At 56.0% G+C, this 23474-nt stretch overlaps 1 protein-coding gene across 1 annotated transcript in view; it reads right to left on the minus strand.

The window, feature by feature from the left end:
• LOC119958277 (chromodomain-helicase-DNA-binding protein 3-like) overlaps window positions 1–23474 on the minus strand; it is a 110145-nt gene that overhangs the window by 10642 nt on the left and 76029 nt on the right. The window contains exons 24-33 of the mRNA XM_038786708.1: window positions 21006–21172; window positions 16327–16504; window positions 12296–12382; window positions 12035–12120; window positions 10300–10433; window positions 7945–8089; window positions 6486–6651; window positions 1524–1630; window positions 738–885; window positions 236–355 (exon numbers count right to left, since the gene is read on the minus strand). Of these exons, the coding sequence (XP_038642636.1) occupies window positions 236–355; window positions 738–885; window positions 1524–1630; window positions 6486–6651; window positions 7945–8089; window positions 10300–10433; window positions 12035–12120; window positions 12296–12382; window positions 16327–16504; window positions 21006–21172 (1338 nt within the window). The remainder of the gene's footprint in view (window positions 1–235; window positions 356–737; window positions 886–1523; window positions 1631–6485; window positions 6652–7944; window positions 8090–10299; window positions 10434–12034; window positions 12121–12295; window positions 12383–16326; window positions 16505–21005; window positions 21173–23474) is intronic.

The following is a 23474-nucleotide window of genomic DNA, read 5'->3' on the forward strand; positions in this document are numbered from 1 at the left end:
TGTGTGTGTGTCTGTGTGTGTGTGTCCGTGTGTGGGTGTCTGTCTGTGTGTGTGTGTGCGGGTGTCTGTGAGTGGGTGTCTGTCTGTGTCTGTGTGTGTATGTCTGTGTGTGTGTGTCTGTGTGTGGGTGTCCGTGTGTGGGTGTCTGTCTGTGTCTGTGTGTGTGAGAGACAGTGTCTCCGTTCCCTTTCACACTCGGGATGGGGAGAATGGGGGTAGACAGAGTTACATTTACCTTCCGTACCAGCGTCCGTACCAGCGTCCGTACCAGCCGTCTCCGTCTCCAGCTTCTCTTTCACCTCCGAGATTGCATCCGCTTTTTCAACTGGAGGTTCCGTGGTATCCGTTTCAGTCTCTGTATTGGCAGAGAAAACAGTCAGAACACGCTGTGAATGCTTAGCTTGTGGATAACGCATCGAGACCTCCGTGAGCATGGCCGTGTAGATATACCACTGGGGTGGGAGGGGGGGGGGGAGACATGGCTGATCTGTACCCAGCTCCATTTAACCATCTTTGTTCCATTTCCCCCACAGCTCATCCCTCTCAGCGGGAGACCAAAAATAGGAACGTTGAGCGGTTTCTCCGTACCATCCCTCCCTCCTCTCAGTCCCCAAAACGCTCCCATCCATCAGCACTCTTCCAGTACACTCAGCTCCTTCCTTCAGGAAATGCTCACCAATCCCTTCCCCACCCCACCCCACACATTCCCCCCCAGTGTTTCCTCTCCGGTCCGTTACCTGGTTTCTCATCTTTGGCCACTGGTTCCTGTCCCTCCAGATCCGCAGTCTGCTTCTCCTCCTCTGGCGGCTCTTTAACATCTTCACTGACTGGCGACTGGGCCTCCGCTTTCTCCGCGGCCGCAGGATCTTCCCCGGTGCTGAGCGTCTGAAGGGGGGGGGGAGAGACATGAACGCGCACGTGATGGCCGCAAGAAATAACGGGGAAGCTTGGAGAAACCCAAAGGGTGGAGCGGTGGCCGGGAGCGCAGTGGCCGGGAGCGCAGTGGCCGGGAGCGCAGTGGCCGGGAGCGCAGTGGAGCCTTTCGAAAGAAGGAACGAGATGACTATTTCGAAAGGAAAGGAGCAATGCGGAGGGTGACGGGGAGAAGGCAGATGTGAGCCCCTGGGTGAATTGCTCCCTCAGAAAGCCAGAGCAGTCATGAGAGGCCCAACGGCCGCCTGCTGCACCGTAACAATTCTGCGCTGGAATCCTGAATCCACGGCTGCAGAGCTGGACAGGGGACGTGCAACGGCCCGAGGACGAAGTAGAAACAAATTCTGGCCTGGTCATTCAGAGTTCAGACGGTACTGCACCCGGATTCTCCAGCCGAAATTTCCCCGCTCGTATTATAAAGACGCTCCTGTCAGAGCGAAGGTTTAATGAACGGGTGACGCCTCGGGCTGGAGACACTGTGATTTTGTGCAGCAGATTGTACGCAATGACAGGGACATCCCCGCTACCTGTTCAGGTACAACCCCCCCCTCCCCAACCCTTTTGCAGCCTTTATTGAAAACATAAACTACCTCCGGCTCCGGCTGTGCACCATTTGTCTCTTCCTCTTTGGCATCCGTCACTTCCTTTTCAACAGGAGTTGCACTTCCCTCCACTTTATCACTCGGAGCAGGAGTCGCTGCTCATTCAAAATAAAATGTAGAAAATTATTAGGAGGAATAGGGATAAACCTGGGAATTACAGGCCAGTTAGTCTTACTTCGGTGGTAGGCAAAGTAATGGAAAGGGTACTGAGGGATAGGATTTCTGAGCATCTGGAAAGACATTGCTTGATTAGGGATAGTCAGCACGGATTTGTGAGGGGTAGGTCTTGCCTTACAAGTCTTATTGACTTCTTTGAGGAGGTGACCAAGCATGTGGATGAAGGTAAAGCAGTGGATGTAGTGTACATGGATTTTAGTAAGGCATTTGATAAGGTTCCCCATGGTAGGCTTATGCAGAAAGTAAGGAGGCATGGGATAGTGGGAAATTTGGCCAGTTGGATAACAAACGGACTAACCGATAGAAGTCAGAGAGTGGTGGTGGATGGCAAATATTCAGCCTGGAGCCCAGTTACCAGTGGCGTACCGCAGGGATCAGTTCTGGGTCCTCTGCTGTTCGTGATTTTCATTAACGACTTGGATGAGGGAGTTGAAGGGTGGGTCAGTAAATTTGCAGATGATACGAAGATTGGTGGAGTTGTGGATAGTGAGGAGGGCTGTTGTCGGCTTCAAAGAGACATAGATAGGATGCAGAGCTGGGCTGAGAAGTGGCAGATGGAGTTTAACCCTGACAAGTGTGAGGTTGTCCATTTTGGAAGGACAAATATGAATGCGGAATATAGGGTTAATGGTAGGGTTCTTGGCAATGTGGAGGAGCAGAGAGATCTTGGGGTCTATGTTCATAGATCTTTGAAAGTTGCCACTCAAGTGGATAGAGCTGTGAAGAAGGCCTATGGTGTGCTAGGGTTCATTAGCAGAGGGATTGAATTTAAGAGCCGTGAGGTGATGATGCAGCTGTACAAAACCTTGGTAAGGCCACATTTGGAGTACTGTGCGCAGTTCTGGTCACCTCATTTTAGGAAGGATGTGGAAGCTTTGGAAAAGGTACAAAGGAGATTTACCAGGATGTTGCCTGGAATGGAGAGTAGGTCTTACGAGGAAAGGTTGAGGGTGCTAGGCATTTTCTCATTAGAACGGAGAAGGATGAGGGGCGACTTGATAGAGGTTTATAAGATGATTAGGGGAATAGATAGAGTAGACAGTCAGAGACTTTTTCCCTGGGTGGAACACACCATTACAAGGGGACATAAATTTAAGGTGAATGGTGGAAGATATAGAGGGGGATGTCAGAGGTAGGTTCTTTACCCAGAGAGTAGTGGGGGCATGGAATGCACTGCCTGTGGAAGTAGTTGAGTCGGAAACATTAGGGACCTTCAAGCGGCTATTGGATAGGTACATGGATTAGGGTAGAATAATGGAGTGTAGATTCATTTCTTCTTAAGGGCAGCACGGTAGCATTGTGGTTATCACAATTGCTTCACAGATCCAGGGTCCCAGGTTCGATTCCCGGCTTGGGTCACTGTCTGTGCGGAGTCTGCACATCCTCCCCGTGTGTGCGTGGGTTTCCTCCGGGTGCTCCGGTTTCCTCCCACAGTTCAAAGATGTGCAGGTTGGGTGGATTGGCCATGATAAATTGCCCTTAGTCTCCAATAATTCTACGATTAACCTAGGATAAAAGTTTGGCACAACATCGTGGGCCGAAGGGCCTGTTCTGTGCTGTATTTCTCTCTCTCTCTCGGGACCTGGTTTGGAGGGGCAGGGTGTGTTTCTCTCTCTCTCTCTCTGTACCTGGTTTGGAGGGGCAGGGTGTGTTTCTCTCTCTCTCTGTACCTGGTTTGGAGTGCCAGGGTGTGTTTCTCTCTCTCTCTCTCTCTGTACCTGGTTTGGAGGGGCAGGGTGTGTTTCTCTCTCTCTGTACCTGGTTTGGAGGGGCAGGGTGTGTTTCTCTCTCTGTACCTGGTTTGGAGGGGCAGGGTGTGTTTCTCTCTCTCTCTCTCTGTACCTGGTTTGGAGGGGCAGGGTGTGTTTCTCTCTCTGTACCTGGTTTGGAGGGGCAGGGTGTGTTTCTCTCTCTCTCTCTCTCTCTCTCTGTACCTGGTTTGGAGGGGCAGGGTGTGTTTCTCTCTCTCTCTCCGTACCTGGTTTGGAGGGGCAGGGTGTGTTTCTCTCTCTGTACCTGGTTTGGAGGGACAGGGTGTGTTTCTCTCTCTCTCTCTGTACCTGGTTTGGAGGGGCAGGGTGTGTTTCTCTCTCTCTCTCTCTGTGTACCTGGTTTGGAGGGGCAGGGTGTGTTTCTCTCTCTCTCTCTGTACCTGGTTTGGAGGGGCAGGGTGTGTTTCTCTCTCTCTCTCTGTACCTGGTTTGGAGGGGCAGGGTGTGTTTCTCTCTCTCTGTACCTGGTTTGGAGGGGCAGGGTGTGTTTCTCTCTCTCTCTCTCTGTACCTGGTTTGGAGGGGCAGGGTGTGTTTCTCTCTCTGTACCTGGTTTGGAGGGGCAGGGTGTGTTTCTCTCTCTCTCTCTCTCTCTCTCTGTACCTGGTTTGGAGGGGCAGGGTGTGTCTCTCTCTCTCTCTCTGTACTTGGTTTGGAGGGGCAGGGTGTGTTTCTCTCTCTCTCTCTGTACCTGGTTTGGAGGGGCAGGGTGTGTTTCTCTCTCTCTCTGTACCTGGTTTGGAGGGGCAGGGTATGTTTCTCTCTCTCTCTCTGTACCTGGTTTGGAGGGGCAGGGTGTGTCTCTCTCTCTCTCTCTGTACCTGGTTTGGAGGGGCAGGGTGTGTTTCTCTCTCTCTCTGTACCTGGTTTGGAGGGGCAGGGTGTGTTTCTCTCTCTCTCTCTGTACCTGGTTTGGAGGGCAGGGTGTGTTTCTCTCTCTCTCTGTACCTGGTTTGTAGGGGCAGGGTGTGTGTCTCTCTCTCTCTCTCTCTCTGTACCTGGTTTGGAGGGGCAGGGTGTGTTTCTCTCTCTCTCTGTACCTGGTTGGAGGGGCAGGGTGTGTTTCTCTCTCTCTCTCTCTGTACCTGGTTTGGAGGGGCAGGGTGTGTCTCTCTCTCTCTGTACCTGGTTTGGAGGGGCAGGGTGTGTTTCTCTCTCTCTGTACCTCGTTTGGAGTGGCAGGGTGTGTTTCTCTCTCTCTCTCTCTCTCTGTACCTGGTTTGGAGGGGCAGGGTGTGTCTCTCTCTCTCTGTACCTGGTTTGGAGGGGCAGGGTGTGTCTCTCTCTCTCTGTACCTGGTTTGGAGGGGCAGGGTGTGTTTCTCTCTCTCTCTCTCTCTCTCTCTCTGTACCTGGTTTGGAGGGGCAGGGTGTGTTTCTCTCTCTCTGTACCTGGTTTGGAGGGACAGGGTGTGTTTTCTCTCTCTCTGTACCTGGTTTGGAGGGGCAGGGTGTGTTTTCTCTCTCTCTGTACCTGGTTTGGAGGGGCAGGGTGTGTTTCTCTCTCTCTCTGTACCTGGTTTGGAGGGGCAGGGTGTGTTTTCTCTCTCTCTGTACCTGGTTTGGAGGTGCAGGGTGTGTTTCTCTCTCTCTCTCTCTGTACCTGGTTTGGAGGGGCAGGGTGTGTTTCTCTCTCTCTCTCTCTGTACCTGGTTTGGAGGGGCAGGGTGTGTTTCTCTCTCTCTCTCTCTCTGTACCTGGTTTGGAGGGGCAGGGTGTGATTCTCTCTCTCTCTCTCTGTACCTGGTTTGGAGGGGCAGGGTGTGATTCTCTCTCTCTCTTTGTACCTGGTTTGGAGGGGCAGGGTGTGTTTCTCTCTCTCTCTCTGTACCTGGTTTGGAGGGGCAGGGTGTGTCTCTCTCTCTCTCTCTGTACCTGGTTTGGAGGGGCAGGGTGTGTTTCTCTCTCTCTCTGTACCTGGTTTGGAGGGGCAGGGTGTGTTTCTCTCTCTCTCTCTGTACCTGGTTTGGAGGGGCAGGGTGTGTTTCTCTCTCTCTCTGTACCTGGTTTGTAGGGGCAGGGTGTGTGTCTCTCTCTCTCTCTCTCTGTACCTGGTTTGGAGGGGCAGGGTGTGTTTCTCTCTCTCTCTGTACCTGGTTTGGAGGGGCAGGGTGTGTTTCTCTCTCTCTCTCTCTGTACCTGGTTTGGAGGGGCAGGGTGTGTCTCTCTCTCTCTGTATCTGGTTTGGAGGGGCAGGGTGTGTTTCTCTCTCTCTCTCTCTCTGTACCTGGTTTGGAGGGGCAGGGTGTGTTTCTCTCTCTCTCTCTGTACCTGGTTTGGAGGGGCAGGGTGTGTCTCTCTCTCTCTGTACCTGGTTTGGAGGGGCAGGGTGTGTTTCTCTCTCTCTCTCTCTCTCTGTACCTGGTTTGGAGGGGCAGGGTGTGTTTTCTCTCTCTCTGTACCTGGTTTGGAGGGGCAGGGTGTGTTTTCTCTCTCTCTGTACCTGGTTTGGAGGGGCAGGGTGTGTTTCTCTCTCTCTCTCTCTGTACCTGGTTTGGAGGGGCAGGGTGTGTTTTCTCTCTCTCTGTACCTGGTTTGGAGGGGCAGGGTGTGTTTTCTCTCTCTCTGTACCTGGTTTGGAGGGGCAGGGTGTGTTTCTCTCTCTCTCTCTCTGTACCTGGTTTGGAGGTGCAGGGTGTGTCTCTCTCTCTCTGTACCTGGTTTGGAGGTGCAGGGTGTGTCTCTCTCTCTCTCTGTACCTGGTTTGGAGGGGCAGGGTGTGTTTCTCTCTCTCTCTCTCTGTACCTGGTTTGGAGGGGCAGGGTGTGTCTCTCTCTCTCTGTACCTGGTTTGGAGGGGCAGGGTGTGTTTCTCTCTCTCTCTCTCTGTACCTGGTTTGGAGGGGCAGGGTGTGTTTCTCTCTCTCTCTCTCTGTACCTGGTTTGGAGGGGCAGGGTGTGTTTCTCTCTCTCTCTCTGTACCTGGTTTGGAGGGGCAGGGTGTGTTTTCTCTCTCTCTGTACCTGGTTTGGAGGGGCAGGGTGTGTTTTCTCTCTCTCTGTACCTGGTTTGGAGGTGCAGGGTGTGTTGCCGCAGCTGGGGTCAGGCGTTGTAGTTCCCGTCTTCACCACAGGGGACGAGGCTCTGGATGACTTCTTAGAATCGGCAGTGACCTCTGGGATCAGCTCGGGCATGCTCCATTTCCCGTTGATGTGTTCAAATTCCTGAACCTGAGACAACAGCAAAGACGAGAGGGGGGAGGTGAGTGCCCACTGGGACAGACACGGTCATCGTACAGCCCCACCCCGCCAGACAGGGTCATCGTACAGCCCCACCCCGCCAGACACGGTCATCGTGCAGCCCCACCCCGCCAGACACGGTCATCGTGCAGCCCCACCCCGCCAGACACGGTCATCGTGCAGCCCCACCCCGCTCAGCCAGCCAGACACGGTCATCGTGCAGCCCCGCCCCGCTCAGCCAGCCAGACACGGTCATCGTGCAGCCCCGCCCCGCTCAGCCAGACAGGGTCATCGTACAGCCCCACCCCGCCAGACACGGTCATCGTGCAGCCCCGCCCCGCCAGACACGGTCATCGTGCAGCCCCGCCCCGCTCAGCCAGACAGGGTCATCGTACAGCCCCCCCCCCCGCTGAGCCAGACAGGGTCATCGTACAGCCCCGCCCCGCTCAGCCAGACAGGGTCATCGTACAGCCCCGCCCCGCTCAGCCAGACAGGGTCATCGTACAGCCCCGCCCCGCTCAGCCAGACAGGGTCATCGTACAGCCCCGCCCCGCCCCGCTGAGCCAGACAGGGTCATTGTACAGCCCCGCCCCGCTCAGCCAGACAGGGTCATCGTACAGCCCCGCCCCGCTCAGCCAGACAGGGTCATCGTACAGCCCCGCCCCGCCCCGCTGAGCCAGACAGGGTCATCGTACAGCCCCGCCCCGCTCAGCCAGACAGGGTCATCGTACAGCCCCGCCCCGCTCAGCCAGACAGGGTCATCGTACAGCCCCACCCCGCCAGACAGGGTCATCGTACAGCCCCGTCCCAGATGGCAGTCAGGACAGACAAGGAGGCAGAGGGCCAACAAAGTGACAAGAGTGGCAGAATCCTCCATCTCTCAAATCGAGGATTGGCCAGAACCTCAGGATGAGGGGCGGATTGAACGGATAGGGCCCATTCAATAATCCACTTGACCTTTGCTCCTGGGCGTTGAGCAACACGACGAGGGAGATCTTCCCGCCCAGCTTTCCCCCCCCTCCCCCCACTCTTTGAGGGTAAAGCCACACCTCCAGAGACTGGAATAACGAGGAAGGTACCCTGGGGGTGGCAGCTCCCCCTCATTCTCGGGTTTCATTAATGAAAACCTGCCGTCGCTTTGCTCCTCCTGAACAGATTTATACAAGTGGCCGATGCGGTGACCCAGCCCCATCTCTACATGTCAACGCGCTGCGCCAGTCGCCTGGCTGTGCCCGGTCCCACCATCACCCACATGCATTTGTCCCCCAGCAGCCTGGCACTCACCTTCTTCTTCACCAGTGACATGACTCCTATCCTGGTCAGGACCTGCTGCCGAGAGAGACCCTCCCGGGGCACTCCATCTGCAAACGTCTCCGCACCATCCGCCCCAGGCTCACACAGGTGCCTCATGAAGAGCGACACGTAAGCCCTACGGTCAAACACAGGGAGACTGAGAATGTTCACTGGATAAACAGATTGGACACGCACTCGCTTACGGGCACATGCTTACGGGCACACGCTTACGGGGACACGGACACACGCTCAGGGTAACACGCTCACGGACACATGCTTACGGGCACACGGACGCACGCTCACAGACGCACGCTCACAGACGCACGCTCACGGGCACACGCTCACGGACACACGCTCACGGTCACACGCTCACGGACACACGCTCACGGACACACGCTCACGGACACACGCTCACGGACACACGCTCACGGACACACGCTCACGGTCACACGGACGCACGCTCACAGACGCACGCTCACAGACGCACGCTCACGGACACACGCTCACGGTCACACGCTCACGGACACACGCTCACGGTCACACGCTCACGGACACACGCTCACGGACACACGCTCACGGACACGCTCACGGTCACACGCTCACGGTCACACGCTCACGGTCACACGCTCACGGACACACGCTCACGGACACACGCTCACGGACACACGCTCACGGGCACACGCTCACGGACACACGCACACGGACACACGCTCACGGACACGCTCACGGACACACGCTCACGGTCACACGCTCACGGGCACACGCTCACGGACACACGCTCACGGTCACACGCTCACGGACACACGCTCACGGACACACGCTCACGGACACACGCTCACGGACACACGCTCACGGGCACACGCTCACGGGCACACGCTCACGGACACACGCTCACGGTCACACGCTCACGGGCACACGCTCACGGGCACACGCTCACGGGCACACGCTCACGGTCACACGCCCACTGGCGCACGCTCACGGGCACACGCTCACGGGCACACGCTCACGGGCACACGCTCACGGGCACACGCTCACGGACACACGCTCACTGGCGCACGCTCACGGGCACACGCTCACGGTCACACGCTCACGGGCACACGCTCACGGGCACACGCCCACTGGCACACGCTCACGGTCACACGCTCACGGACACACGCTCACGGACACACGCTCACGGGCACACGCTCACTGGCGCACGCTCACGGACACACGCTCACGGACACACGCTCACGGACACACGCTCACGGGCACACGCTCACTGGCGCACGCTTACGGACACACGCTCACGGACACACGCTCACGGACACACGCTCACGGACACACGCTCACGGACACACGCTCACGGACACACGCTCACGGTCACACGCTCACGGACACACGCTCACGGGCACACGCTCACGGGCACACGCTCACTGACACACGCTCACGGGCACACGCTCACGGGCACACGCTCACGGTCACACGCTCACGGGCACACGCTCACGGTCACACGCTCACGGTCACACGCTCACGGACACACGCTCACGGACACACGCTCACGGGCACACGCTCACGGTCACACGCTCACGGTCACACGCTCACGGGCACACGCTCACGGGCACCACGCTCACGGGCACACGCTCACGGTCACACGCTCACGGGCACACGCCCACTGGCGCACGCTCACGGTCACACGCTCACTGGCGCACGCTCACGGGCACACGCTCACGGGCACACGCTCACGGGCACACGCCCACTGGCAACACGCTCACGGGCACACGCCCACTGGCGCACGCTCACGGACACACGCTCACTGGCGCACGCTCACGGGCACACGCTCACGGGCACACGCTCACGGGCACACGCCCACTGGCACACGCTCACGGTCACACGCTCACGGGACACACGCTCACGGACACACGCTCACGGACACACGCTCACGGGCACACGCTCACGGACACACGCTCACTGGCGCACGCTCACGGACACACGCTTACGGACACACGCTCACGGACACACGCTCACGGACACACGCTCACGGACACACGCTCACGGACACACGCTCACGGACACACGCTCACGGACACACGCTCACGGACACACGCTCACGGACACACGCTCACGGACACACGCTCACAGACGCACGCTCACGGGCACACGCTCACGGGCACATGCTCACGGACACACGCTCACGGACGCACGCTCACGGACGCACGCTCACGGGCACACGCTCACGGGCACACGCTCACGGATACACGCTCACGGATACACGCTCACGGACACACGGACGCACGCTCACAGACACACGGGCTCACGGACACACACTCACAGACAGATTTCCAATATGAAAGAGGGGGGCAGACTCACTTGAACTCCGTCTCACTCTTGCCTCGCAGATCCCTGACCAGCCACTGGGAGTTGAAAGCTTCCTGGGGAGGCATCCCCCACCTCATTACTGCATTGAGGAACGCCTTCCTCTGGCGAGTGTTAAATCCCAGAACCTGTGTGTGGGGCGGGGGGGGGGGGGGGGGGGGGGGGGGGCAGATTTCAAAAGGAGAGGTTATGTTTGTTCGCTTTCCACGATGGTTGAAGGTACCTCAGCCCCAGGCCCATGGACACTCAGTGTAGGCCCGAGGTAGCCCAGGAAGACGTGGCGAGTCTGATAACTCAGCAGTTTGCCATTGAAACCTGCTGCTGTTCAGCTCCGCGGGACATCGCGGTTCCCCTCTCCCTCGATCACCGCACTCTCCTCTACAGTCCCTTAATTCAACAGAAACTGGGACCTCTGCCATCAGTAAAGCCAGAAAGGTGCTCATGATGTAGTCACTGACCTCAGCCCAAATTCTCGGCCCCCGCGGCCGGAGACTGCAGCAGTTGTACTGTGTGGTTTGGAGGGCAGGCCTCTCTCTCTCTCTAGGCTGCCCATGGGAGACCTTGACACAGCTTTCCTGTATGTCCTGTATGAGGGAAGGGGCCGGGTCTCGAGACCCCCTCTAGGAAATCAAGACAGTCGACGTCAGTCAGCGACTAATTCGCATGAGTAAGGCTTTCATCACTTGGCAAACAACCACAGTCAGGACCTCTGTCGGGCTGCACTCACTGCCATCGCCGACTCCCTCTGCCACCAGTCATCCCCGAGTAACAGGCAACCCAGGCGGTTAAATCAGCGGGGCGAGGCGGAAGGGGCCTGAGAACTTTATAAGCACCAACTCATCGCCTGTGGCATCACCCCCGATGATTCAGGCGCAAACGCTTTTGTAAAAGCAGGAGGAATTCGGGAACGCCGACGGCTGGCGAAGGGGAGACAAGCCAGAGCTTCACAGAATCACGGAATTTACAGTGAAGGAGGCCATTCGGCCCATCGACTCTGCATCGGCCCTTGGAAAGAGCACCCCACCCAAGCCCAGTAACCCCAACTAACCTTTTTTTCCGGACGCTGAGGAGCAATTTATCACGGCCAATCCACCCTAACCCGCACATCTTTGGCGTGTGGGAGGAAACCGGAGCACCCGGAGGAAACCCACGTAGTTTAACCACCCTTCAAGCTGCAGGCTGGGATCCCAAAATGAAACGTTTGGCCGCTTATTCCTACCTGAGTCAATCAGGGGTTGCGGATATTCCCACTCCTGCGACAGGTTAGTATTAACACTCCAACTGAATGGAACAGCACAGAGAGGAGGCCATTTGGCCCATCGTGTCCCCCGCCAGCCCTCCACCGAAGCAATTCAGCTAGTCCCGCTCCCACTCGGAGGAGGAACCTTAGCCCAGAGATTCCTGCGACAGCTGGGGTGGGTGCCGGGGGTGACCCACAATTGGAATGTAGTCGTGGAAAACTTTGGTTTGCAGCAGGAACGAAGAGTTAAGGCGAGAAGTAGTCGGATGTGTGAAGGCGATGCTCCCCCGCCCCCCCCCTCCCTCCCCCCCCCTCCCTCCCCCCCCCCCCCCTCCCCCCCCGCGGAGTCCCATCGTTGTCCACCGAGGAATACACAGCACAATTTGACCTGTCACAGCTGGGCCGACTCTCTGCGATCGCAACGTCAAACTATTCTAGCCGTTGGTTGTGCACCGGCTGCCCCCGCATCCTCCTGCGCTGGCCACTTACTTCAATGTTCCCACCTACTCGAGCCAACAAAGGTGGGAGCGGTTTGTCCTTCTCCCCCCGGAGCTGCCGCTTGGATTGCCGGCGACCTGGGGGCGGAGAGAGAGAGAGACGACAAAGGAAAAGGTTCAACACGCCAGCGTCGACCAATCTGTTAGCATTTGACGCAAACCCCCTGGAGCTCCCGTCCGCGGTCGATCCGAGGCAGACCCCGTCGGCAATCGAGGGGGGGGGGGGGGGGGGGGGCGGAAATTTCAAACCCACCTTCGGGCCTCTCGTCAAAGTCTTCGTCTTCTTCCTCCGAACCGACGGAATATTCCGACTGGTTGTCCGAGACGTCGTCCTGCCAGTCTGCAAAGTTGGACACAAAACGGGTCAATTACTCGTCTTTGTAAACTGCCGACTTGTTTAAGAAAAAAAAAACAGGCACTAGAATCCTTGCGGCTTTGCAGCATAATAACATCGGTCGTCTCGCTGCTGTGCCAACAAAGTCACCTTCGATGCGGAGCTTGAATCTTCCAAGCCGTGTGAATAGAACAGTACAGCACAGAACAGGCCCTTCGGCCCTCGATGTTGTGCCGAGCAATGATCACCCTACTCAAACCCACGTATCCACCCTATACCCGTAACCCAACAACCCCCCCTTAACCTTACACTACGGGCAATTTAGCATGGCCAATCCACCTAACCCGCACATCTTTGGGCTGTGGGAGGAAACCGGAGCACCCGGAGGAAACCCACGCGCACACGGGGAGGACGTGCAGACTCCACACAGACAGTGACCCAGCCGGGAATCGAACCTGGGACCCTGGAGCTGTGAAGCATTGATGCTAACCACCATGCTACCGTGAGGCCCCCACGGTGTGATCGAGGAGATTGCTGGGTCCGGCGATTACGTCACCATGTTAAAACTCCAGGCAGCAAATAAATGAAATTTCAGCCCCAAAAGGTTCCAGAGTTGAAAGTGACCAGAGGTTAACACAGCAATTTGCTTAAACCCACCTCCTGCTGTAGGGGCTGGTTTAGCTCACAAGGCTAAATCGCTGGCTTTTAAAGCAGACCAAGCAGGCCAGCAGCACGGTTCGATTCCCGTACCAGCCTCCCCGGACAGGTGCCGGAATGTGGCGACTAGGGGCTTTTCACAGTAACTTCATTGAAGCCTACTCGTGACAATAAGCCATTTTCATTTCATTTCATTTAGAGTCCAAACTATGGACACGGAGCACAAGGCGATCATTAACCTTCCAGGGAGCATTTTGTGCCACTCCTGACCGAGCGAGCCCTGAAGGATATTGCTGCCAGGCTGCGACTGTGGCAGGCGGAGAGGGAATTAGCCAAGGAACAGAAACATTTCGACGCCACCCTCACCAACCTGCCTGCTGCAGGAGAGGCTCTTCGGCCCATCGAGCCTGTAACCACAGGTGAAAAACACCTGACCTGTCTGCCTAATCCTATTTGCCAGCACTTGGCCCATAGCCTTGAATGTTATTTTTGTTTTATATATAGTACAATCCAGCACAGGAACAGGCCCTTCGGCCCTCCCAGCCTGTACTGGTCAATGATACCACCCTTGGCCCAAACCCTCAGCCCTTCCTTGTGCCGTACCCCTCTATACCCATCCTATCCATGTATTTGTCGAGATGCCTTTTGAACCCCGTTAATGTATCTGTTTCCACAGCCTCCCCCTGGCAACGCGTTCCAGACACTCACCACCCTCTGTGTAAAAACCCTGCCTCACACATCTCCTCTAAACTTTGCCCCATGGACCTTAAACCTCTGCCCCCTGGTGACTGACCCCTCCACCCTGGGAAAGAGTGCCTGCCCATCCACTCTATCCATGCCCCTCATAATCTTGTAGCCCTCTATCAGGCCGCCCCTCAACCTCCGTCTTTCTAATGACGTGCCCAGTACTCATCCAGGTACTTTTTAAAGGATGTGAGGCAACCCACCTCTACCCCCCTCCCAGGCAGCGCGTTCCAGACCCTCCCCCGCCTCTACCCCCCTCCCAGGCAGCGCGTTCCAGACCCTCCCCCGCCTCTACCCCCCTCCCAGGCAGCGCGTTCCAGACCCTCCCCCGCCTCTACCCCCCTCCCAGGCAGCGCGTTCCAGACCCTCCCCCGCCTCTACCCCCCCTCCCAGGCCGTGCGTTCCAGACCCTCCCCCGCCTCTACCCCCCTCCCAGGCAGCGCGTTCCAGACCCTCCCCCGCCTCTACCCCCTCCCAGGCAGCACGTTCCAGACCCTCAACCCGCCTCTACCCCCCTCCCAGGCCGTGCGTTCCAGACCCTCCCCTCCCTCTCCCACCCTCCCAGGCAGCGCGTTCCAGACCCTCCCCCGCCTCTACCCCCCCTCCCAGGCCGTGCGTTCCAGACCCTCCCCCGCCTCTACCCCCCTCCCAGGCAGCGCGTTCCAGACCCTCCCCCGCCTCTACCCCCCTCCCAGGCAGCGCGTTCCAGACCCTCCCCCGCCTCTACCCCCCTCCCAGGCCGTGCGTTCCAGACCCTCCCCCGCCTCTACCCCCCTCCCAGGCAGCGCGTTCCAGACCCTCCCCCCGCCTCTACCCTCTCCCAGGCAGCGCGTTCCAGACCCTCCCCCCCCCCTCTACCCCCCTCCCAGGCAGCGCGTTCCAGACCCTCCCCCCGCCTCTACCCCCTCCCAGGCAGCGCGTTCCAGACCCTCCCCCCGCCTCTACCCCCCTCCCAGGCAGCGCGTTCCAGACCCCCCCCCCCCCTCTACCCCCCTCCCAGGCAGCGCGTTCCAGACCCTCACCCCCTCTCTACCCCCTCTACCCCCCCTCCCAGGCAGCGCGTTCCAGACCCCCCCCCCCCCCCCCCCCCCCCGCCTCTACCCCCCTCCCAGGCCGTGCGTTCCAGACCCTCCCCCGCCTCTACCCCCCTCCCAGGCCGTGCGTTCCAGACCCTCCCCCCCGCCTCTACCCCCCTCCCAGGCAGCGCGTTCCAGACCCTCCCCCGCCTCTACCCCCCCCTCCCAGGCAGCGCGTTCCAGACCCTCCCCCCCCTCTACCCCCTCCCAGGCCGTGCGTTCCAGACCCTCCCCCCCCCGCCTCTACCCCCCTCCCAGGCAGCGGGTTCCAGACCCTCCCCCGCCTCTACCCCCCCTCCCAGGCAGCGCGTTCCAGACCCTCACCACCCTCTGGGGGAAAAGGTTTTTCCTCAAATCCCCCCCTAAACGTCCCTCCCCTCACCTTGAACGTGTGACACAGCGAGAGGATTTGAGTACAGGAGTGGGGATGTCTTGCTGCAGTTATACGGGGCCTTGCTGAGCCCACACCTTGTGCATTGTCAGCCGTTTTGGTGTCCTGGTTTGAGGAAGGTTCCTGCTATCGAGGGCGTCCAGCGAAGGTCCCCAGACTAATTCCCAGGATGGCAGGACTGACAGATGGAGAAAGACTGGATCGACTGAGCTTGTACTGACTGGGGTTTAGAAGAATGAGAGGGGATCTCACAGAAACATATAAAATCCTGATGGGACCGGACAGGCTAGTCTACTTTTCACCAGTTCCGAGTCTACTTTGGTCAGATCCTGCCTCGGTTAAATAAAATCCACCTTCCTGAGGAGACTCCACGCCTGGGGGTCCTAAAACCAGCGGCCGCAGAGATGGTTATAATCTCTGTTCTGGGCTGCATTTTCTACGTTCTATGTATGATCTATTCCCTTGATGCTGGAGAGGTCACTTGGGGCAGCACGGTAGCATGGTGGTCAGCATAAATGCTTCACAGCTCCAGGGTCCCAGGTTCGATTCCCGGCTGGGTCACTGTCTGTGTGGAGTCTGCACGTTCTCCCCCTGTGTGCGTGGGTTTCCTCCGGGTGCTCCGGTTTCCTCCCACAGTCCAAAGATGTGCGGGTTAGGTGGATTGGCCATGCTAAATTGCCCGTAGTGTCCTAATAAAAGTAAGGTTAAGGGGGGGGTTGTTGGGTTACGGGTATAGGGTGGATACGTGGGTTTGAGTAGGGTGATCATTGCTCGGCACAACATCGAGGGCCGAAGGGCCTGTTCTGTGCTGTACTGTTCTATGAAAAGGTCCCATCAGATTGAGAAAAAGGGAAATGTAGCTCCTCGGGGAAGCAGGTAGAAAGGATGCAACAAGGAGCCAATGAGCCCATCATTGGGAAAGGCTGGAGTGAGGGTAAGTGGCTCCCCTTGGGGTTTGGCCACACGGGACCCCTGTCGAGCCACATGGAGCAGCGCTGGGGGGGGGGGGGGGCCTCCGACAGTTACAATCACGTGGACAAAGGGGACACACGAGTGGTGACATTAACCCAGCCGCTACCTACCTTGATCCTCCTGGGCAGCGTCGTTGTAGTTGACCTGCTTGCGGACCCGCTTGCCCTTGCCCAGGTTCCTTGCCAGGTCCTCCTGCTGCTGTTCGTAGTGATGTCGCAGCAACTTCTCCCAGTAATCGGGATCCACGTTCTCCTCCTGTTTGATAATCTCCCTCTCTACCTCCTCTTCCTGCAGGCGGGCCACACAAAAAAACCCATCCATAATGTCAGAGTAAGCTTCTCTTAAAATACTGTGATGTAATGTAGGAGCTTTTTTTAAATCTATATTATATTGTGTGTCTGTTACAGTAATGTTATCAAAGAACTTAGGCATCCAGATTGTACGTCAACTAAAGCTGTGATTAAGGGGTTAACAGCTTAGCAGGCTGCCAGTGTCACTCATGGGAGGGGCTGGCTCTGTTTTTAGTTTCTTTTCCAGCCCCCTGCCCTGGGTCCGTTAGTTTCTTTTCCAGCCCCCTGCCCTGGGTCTGTTAGTTTCTTTCCAGCCCCCTGCCCTGGGTCTGTTAGTTTCTTTTCCAGCCCCCTGCCCTGGGTCTGTTAGTTTCTTTTCCAGCCCCCTGCCCTGGGTCTGTTAGTTTCTTTTCCAGCCCCTGCCCTGGGTCCGTTAGTTTCTTTTCCAGCCCCCTGCCCTGGGTCTGTTAGTTTCTTTTCCAGCCCCCTGCCCTGGGTCTGTTAGTTTCTTTTCCAGCCCCCTGCCCTGGGTCTGTTAGTTTCTTTTCCAGCCCCCTGCCCTGGGTCTGTTAGTTTCTTTTCCAGCCCCCTGCCCTGGGTCTGTTTTTAGTTTCTTTTCCAGCCCCCTGCCCTGGGTCTGTTAGTTTCTCTTCCAGCCCCCTGCCCTGGGTCTGTTAGTTTCTCTTCCAGCCCCCTGCCCTGGGTCTGTTAGTTTCTTTTCCAGCCCCCTGCCCTGGGTCTGTTAGTTTCTTTTCCAGCCCCCTGCCCTGGGTCTGTTAGTTTCTTTTCCAGCCCCCTGCCCTGGGTCTGTTAGTTTCTTTTCCAGCCCTCTGCCCTGGGTCTGTTAGTTTCTTTTCCAGCCCCCTACCCTGGGTCTGTTAGTTTCTTTTCCAGCCCCTTGCCCTGGGTCTGTTAGTTTCTTTTCCAGCCCCCTGCCCTGGGTCTGTTAGTTTCTTTTCCAGCCCCCTGCCCTGCTATTGCTATTTTTTATGGTCGTTTTGAGAGTTCTGCTCTGGGCTCTGAGGAAAGGAGGTACGTTTCTCAGACTGACTTCTGAAAGTCTCCCAAGGACGCTGTGAACAAACCTGTCAGCCACTGAGTGTTAACTTTATTAATCAGGGCACTTTATTAATAAGGGACATTTATCCTGTACGTGGATTTTGTTACTTGAAATTTTAGAAGGAGATGGGAAAGTAAGGCCAAAAAATTTTGTTTATTTTTTAAGAGCTTTTTTTTTTAAAACAAACATTTTATTAAGGCATTTAATGGTTTTATAACAACAAAAGATACAAATGCAAATGCAAACATAATTCACTGAGTAACAACCCCAACCATCAATCATAGCCCGCCAACATAGCTTATACACACAATCCCCAAGACCCTCTATCTCCTCTCACTGATCCCACCTAAACTGAACTAACTCCCTTAACCCCCTCATTCCCTAACCCCCCCCCCCCCCCACCCCCCATTGTATCTGCTAACAGTTAATGGGCGGGATTCTCCGCTCCCGATAAAAATCGCGATGGCCGTCGTGAAATCGGCCGAGGTTCACGACGGCCTTGGGGCCCGCTCCCCACACCTAATTCACCCCCACCCGGGGGGCTAGGAGCGGGGCCTCCGTCTTTCCCGGCCGTGTCCTAGTCGCGCCGGAAATGACGCGCAAAACGGCGCGTTTGTGAGGTCATCCGCGCATGCCCGGTGGCCGTCTTTCTCCTCAGCCGCCCGGCAAGACGTGGCGGCTTGATCTTGCCGGGCGGCGGAGGGGAAAGAGTGCGTCCGTTTTGGACGCTGGCCTGACGGTCGGTGGGCACCGATCGCGGGCCTGTCCCCTCCCGAGCCTGTCCCCTCCCGGGCCTGTCCCCTCCCGAGCCTGTCCCCTCCCGAGCCTGTCCCCTCCCGAGCCTGTCCCCTCCCGAGCCTGTCCCCTCCCGAGCCTGTCCCCTCCCGAGCCTGTCCCCTCCCGAGCCTGTCCCCTCCCGAGCCTGTCCCCTCCCGAGCACAGTCGTTGTGCTCCCGAGCCAATGGGGGCCCCTAGATGCCCCAAACGGGTACCTATAGAACAGTACAGCACAGAACAGGCCCTTCGGCCCTCGATGTTGTGCCGAGCAATGATCACCCTACTCAAACCCACGTATCCACCCTATACCCGTAACCCAACAACCCCCCCCAACCTTACTTTTTAGGACACTACGGGCAATTTAGGATGGCCAATCCACCTAACCCGCACATCTTTGGACTGTGGGAGGAAACCGGAGCACCCGGAGGAAACCCACGCACACACGGGGAGGACGTGCAGACTCCGCACAGACAGTGACCCAGCCGGGAACCGAACCTGGGACCCTGGAGCTGTGAAGCATTTATGCTAACCACCATGCTACCGTGCTGCCCCTATTCATGAACCTGGCGCCCGTTTCATGAATGCAGTGACCAGGTGTGGTTGCTGGCGTGTTCAAACGGGCGCAAAGGGCCGGCCGCTCGTGAAAAACGGCGGGGGAGGGACAGAATCGCTGGGGTCGCCAGGGGGGGGGCATGAAAAATGTCAGGAGGCCCTCCCACGATTCTCCCACGCCACGTGGGGAGCGGAGAATTCCGCCCTAAGTTTTCCCCGAAGAAGTCGATAAACGGCTGCCACCTCCGGACGAACCCCAACATTGATCCTCTCCTCCCCCCCCCCTAAGCTTCGGATATGCCCACAACATGTGGACATGATTTGCGGGCCCTCCTGCACACACCTGTCCTCTACCCTAAAACAAAAACCTGCTCACCCGGGCCACCATCATCACGTGTGCCCGGTGATCCACCTTGAATTGTCTCAGGCGGAGCCTGGCACATAAAAAAGAAACTAAAAACAGACCCAGGGCAGGACTGAAAAACAAATAACTTCACCGGGGGGTGGCAAACCTGTGGAATTCTCTACCACAGAGGGCTGTGGAGGCCAAGTCACTGGGAGGCCAAGTCACTGGGAGGCCAAGTCACTGGGAGGCCAAGTCACTGGGAGGCCAAGTCACTGGGAGGCCAAGTCACTGGGAGGCCAAGTCACTGGGAGGCCAAGTCACTGGGAGGCCAAGAGTTGAGGAGGAAATAGCTACGATTCTAGAGACTATGGGTGTCCGGCGGCATGGGGAGAGTGCTAGAGTATACCGTTGAAGATCAGCCACGATCTTATCGAATAGCACAAATGAAGGGCCGAATGGCCTACTCCTGTTCCTTTTTTCTATGTTTCAATGTTTTCTATGTTTTTAGGGGCTGGTTTAGCTGACTGGGCTAAATCGCTGGCTTTTAAAGCAGACCCAGGCAGGCCAGCAGCACGGTTCGATTCCCGTATCAGCCTCCCCGAACAGGTGCCGGAATGTGGCGACTAGGGGCTTTTCACAGTAACTTCATTGAAGCCGACTCGTGACAATAAGCCATTTTCATTTTTCATTTCATTTTCATTTCAATGGCCCGATCAGCTCCATAGTCCTCTATATTCTGGGGAGTCATAGATTTACATAGAATTTACAGTGCAGAAGGAGGCCATTCAGCCCATCGAGTCTGCACCGGTTCTTGGAAAGAGCACCCTCCCCAAGGTCAACACCTCCACTGTCTGTGCGGAGTCTGCACATCCTCCCCGTGTGTGCGTGGGTTTCCTCCGGGTGCGGTTTCCTCCCACAGTCCAAAGATGTGCAGGTTAGGGTGGATTGGCCATGATAAATTGCCCTTAGTGTTGGGTGGGGTTACTGGGTTATGGGGATAGGGTGGAGGTATTGACCTTGGGTAGGGCGCTCTTTCCAAGAGCCGGTGCAGACTCGATGGGTCGAATGGCCTCCTTCTGCACTGTAAATTCTATGATCTATGATCTATCCCCGTAACCCAGTAACCCCACCCAACACTAAGGGCAATTTAGCATGGCCAATCCACCTAACCTGCACATCTTTGGACTGTGGGAGGAAACTGGAGCACCCGGAGGAAACCCACGCACACACGGGGAGGATGTGCAGACTCCGCACAGACAGTGACCCAAGCCGGAATTGAACCTGGGACCCTGGAGCTGTGAAGCCATTGTGCTATCCACAATGCTACCGTGCTGCAATTTGCAATTTTTTTTTAAAACAACAGAATTATTTAGATCTTGCAGCGTCTGTGAAGAGAGAATGTCTTAGGGCCACGTTCTTTTGGATTTTAGAGAGTCGAGACGTTATGGCCGTTTATCTCTCTCCACAGATGCTGCTGGAGCTGCAGAACAGCCAGGGTTTGGTTTCTGTCCCACTGTCCTATTGTGTTTATAGTAATGATGTGGGTATGGGTCACTGGGCCAGGAACGACCATGGACAGACACGTTGTAGCAGCAAGTCTTTGAGGTGGATGAAGAGAGAGTTACCTTGGTGAGGCGGTACCTCTGTGATAGGGTGACCGAGTCACACGGGTGCAGGATTTGTGGTGTAGCTTTAGATTAGACATTGCTCACCCGGGGTTTCCGAAACCCCCCCCCCCCCCAACTCAACGTTCACCTGGCTTACCTTGTCCTCCTCCCGGACGACATACTGGGCCACTTTGAAGGAGGTGAGGTACTCGTTCATGCTCTGGATATCGGTGTCGTCTGTCGCGTCTTGGTTCCTATCCAGCAGCCGGTCAATCGCAGCCCCGTCGTAGTGGATGACGCTGCTGTCTTCGTCCCGATTATCACCTGGAAACAACACGGGAGGAGGGGGGGGTGAGTGCCAGCTGAACCTTTGCCCTTCCTTTTGCAAAACAAAAGTGTCCCCAATTCATTTTTTTTCCCCAAGGGGCAATTTAGCGTGGCCAATCGGCCAATCCACCTACCGTGCACATAAGAACATAAGAACTAGGAGCAGGAGTCGGCCATCTGGCCCCTCGAGCCTGCTCCGCCATTCAATGAGATCATGGCTGATCTTTTGTGGACTCAGCTCCACTTTCCGGCCCGAACACCATAACCCTTAATCCCTTTTTTCTTCAAAAAACTATCTATCTTTACCTTAAAAACATTTAAAGGAGCCTCAACTGCTTCACTGGGCAAGGAATTCCATAGATTCACAACCCTTTGGGTGAAGAAGTTCCTCCTAAACTCAGTCCTAAATCTACTTCCCTTATTTTGAGGCTATGTCCCCTAGTTCTGCTGTCACCCGCCAGTGGAAACAACCTGCCCGCATCTATCCTATCTGTTCCCTTCATAATTTTAAATGTTTCTATAAGATCCCCCCATTCTTCTAAATTCCAACGAGTACAGTCCCAGTCTACTCAACCTCTCCTCATAATCCAACCCCTTCAGCTCTGGGATTAACCTCATGAATCTCCTCTGCACACCCTCCAGCGCCAGTACATCGTTCCTCAGGTAAGGAGACCAAAACTGAACACAATACTCCAGGTGTGGCCTCACTAACACCTTATACAATTGCAGCATAACCTTCCTAGTCTTAAACTCCATCCCTCTAGCAATGAAGGACAAAATTACATTTGCCTTCTTAATCACCTGTTGCACCTGTAAACCAACTTTCTGTGATTCATGCACTAGCACACCCAGGTCTCTCTGCACAGCGGCATGCTTTAATATTTTATTGTTTATCTTTGGGTTGTGGGGGCGAAACCCACACAAACACGGGGAGAATGAGCAAACTTCACACGAACAGTGACCCCAGAGCCGGGATCGAACCTGGGACCTCGGCGCCGTGAGGCAGCTGTGCTAACCACTACGCCATCTCTCATACACACACTTCTCATACCTCGTCTGCACTGGGACATCCTGAAGCTGTGAAATGCAACTTTTTTTATTTGTTTCTCAAGATTTGGGTGGTAGGGCAGCACAGGGGCACAGTGGGTTAGCCCTGCCGTCTCACGGCGCCAAGGTCCCAGGTTTGATCCTGGCTCTGGGTCACTGTCCGTGTGGCGTTTGCACATTCTCTCCGTGTTTGTGTGGATTTCACCCCCACAACCCAAAGACGCTAAATTGCCCCTTAATTGGAAAAAATGAATTGGGTACTCGAAATTTATTTTAAAAAAGATTTGGGTGGTCAAGGGGCCCATGTTCTCCTCTCCCCCCCCCCCCGGGTGGGTGCGGGTGCCATGTGCTTTCCCCCCTTCCCCACCCCCAATTTGTGTGGGGTCCCACACGCTCCCCGCCCCCATTAAGAACATAAGAACATAAGAACTAGGAACAGGAGTAGGCCATCTGGCCCCTCGAGCCTGCTCCGCCATTCAATTAGATCATGGCTGATCTTTTGCGGACTCAGCTCCACTTTCCGGCCCGAACACCATAACCCTTAATCCCTTTATTCTTCAAAAAACTATCTATCTTTACCTTAAAAACATGTAATGAAGGAGCCTCAACTGCTTCACTGGGCAAGGAATTCCATAGATTCACAACCCTTTGGGTGAAGACGTTCCTCCTAAACTCAGTCCTAAATCTACTTCCCCTTATTTTGAGGCTATGCCCCCTAGTTCTGCTGTCACCCGCCAGTGGAAACAACCTGCCCGCATCTATCCTATCTATTCCCTTCATAATTTTAAATGTTTCTATAAGTGGCACTGGTGCAGTTAATGGGAGAGGCCACGTCTGTCTGGACAAAGGAAGTTGCTTCCGGGAATCTAGGCTGACAAGAAGATTTTCAGCTTGGTCCGAGGGGGAAAAAAAACAAACGTTTCTGCCTCCAAGGACTCTGCACCAAGATGAGCAAGTTGGGTTCTGGCTGTTGGGTTGCTTAATTGGAATGTAGAGGCAGGTTTCAGGAAGCAAGTTGAGATGTTGTACCTGTTAACTGTATAAAGCTTATTTCTTTGATGCTCATGTTCAATTTAAAGTTTGTTTGAATATAAAAGCTGTCCGGTCAGTGTTATCACTCCTGTGGTGCAATAACATTTCCTCAGTTTTACCAAATGCCAATAGTTGGGTTCTAATCTGGGATCTTGAAGACTGGACCCTGGATAAAGAAGTTTCTCCTGAATTACCCGATGAATTTATTAGTGATTATCTG

Source organism: Scyliorhinus canicula, chromosome 29 (assembly GCF_902713615.1).
Source record: "Scyliorhinus canicula chromosome 29, sScyCan1.1, whole genome shotgun sequence".
Classification (NCBI taxonomy): domain Eukaryota; kingdom Metazoa; phylum Chordata; class Chondrichthyes; order Carcharhiniformes; family Scyliorhinidae; genus Scyliorhinus; species Scyliorhinus canicula.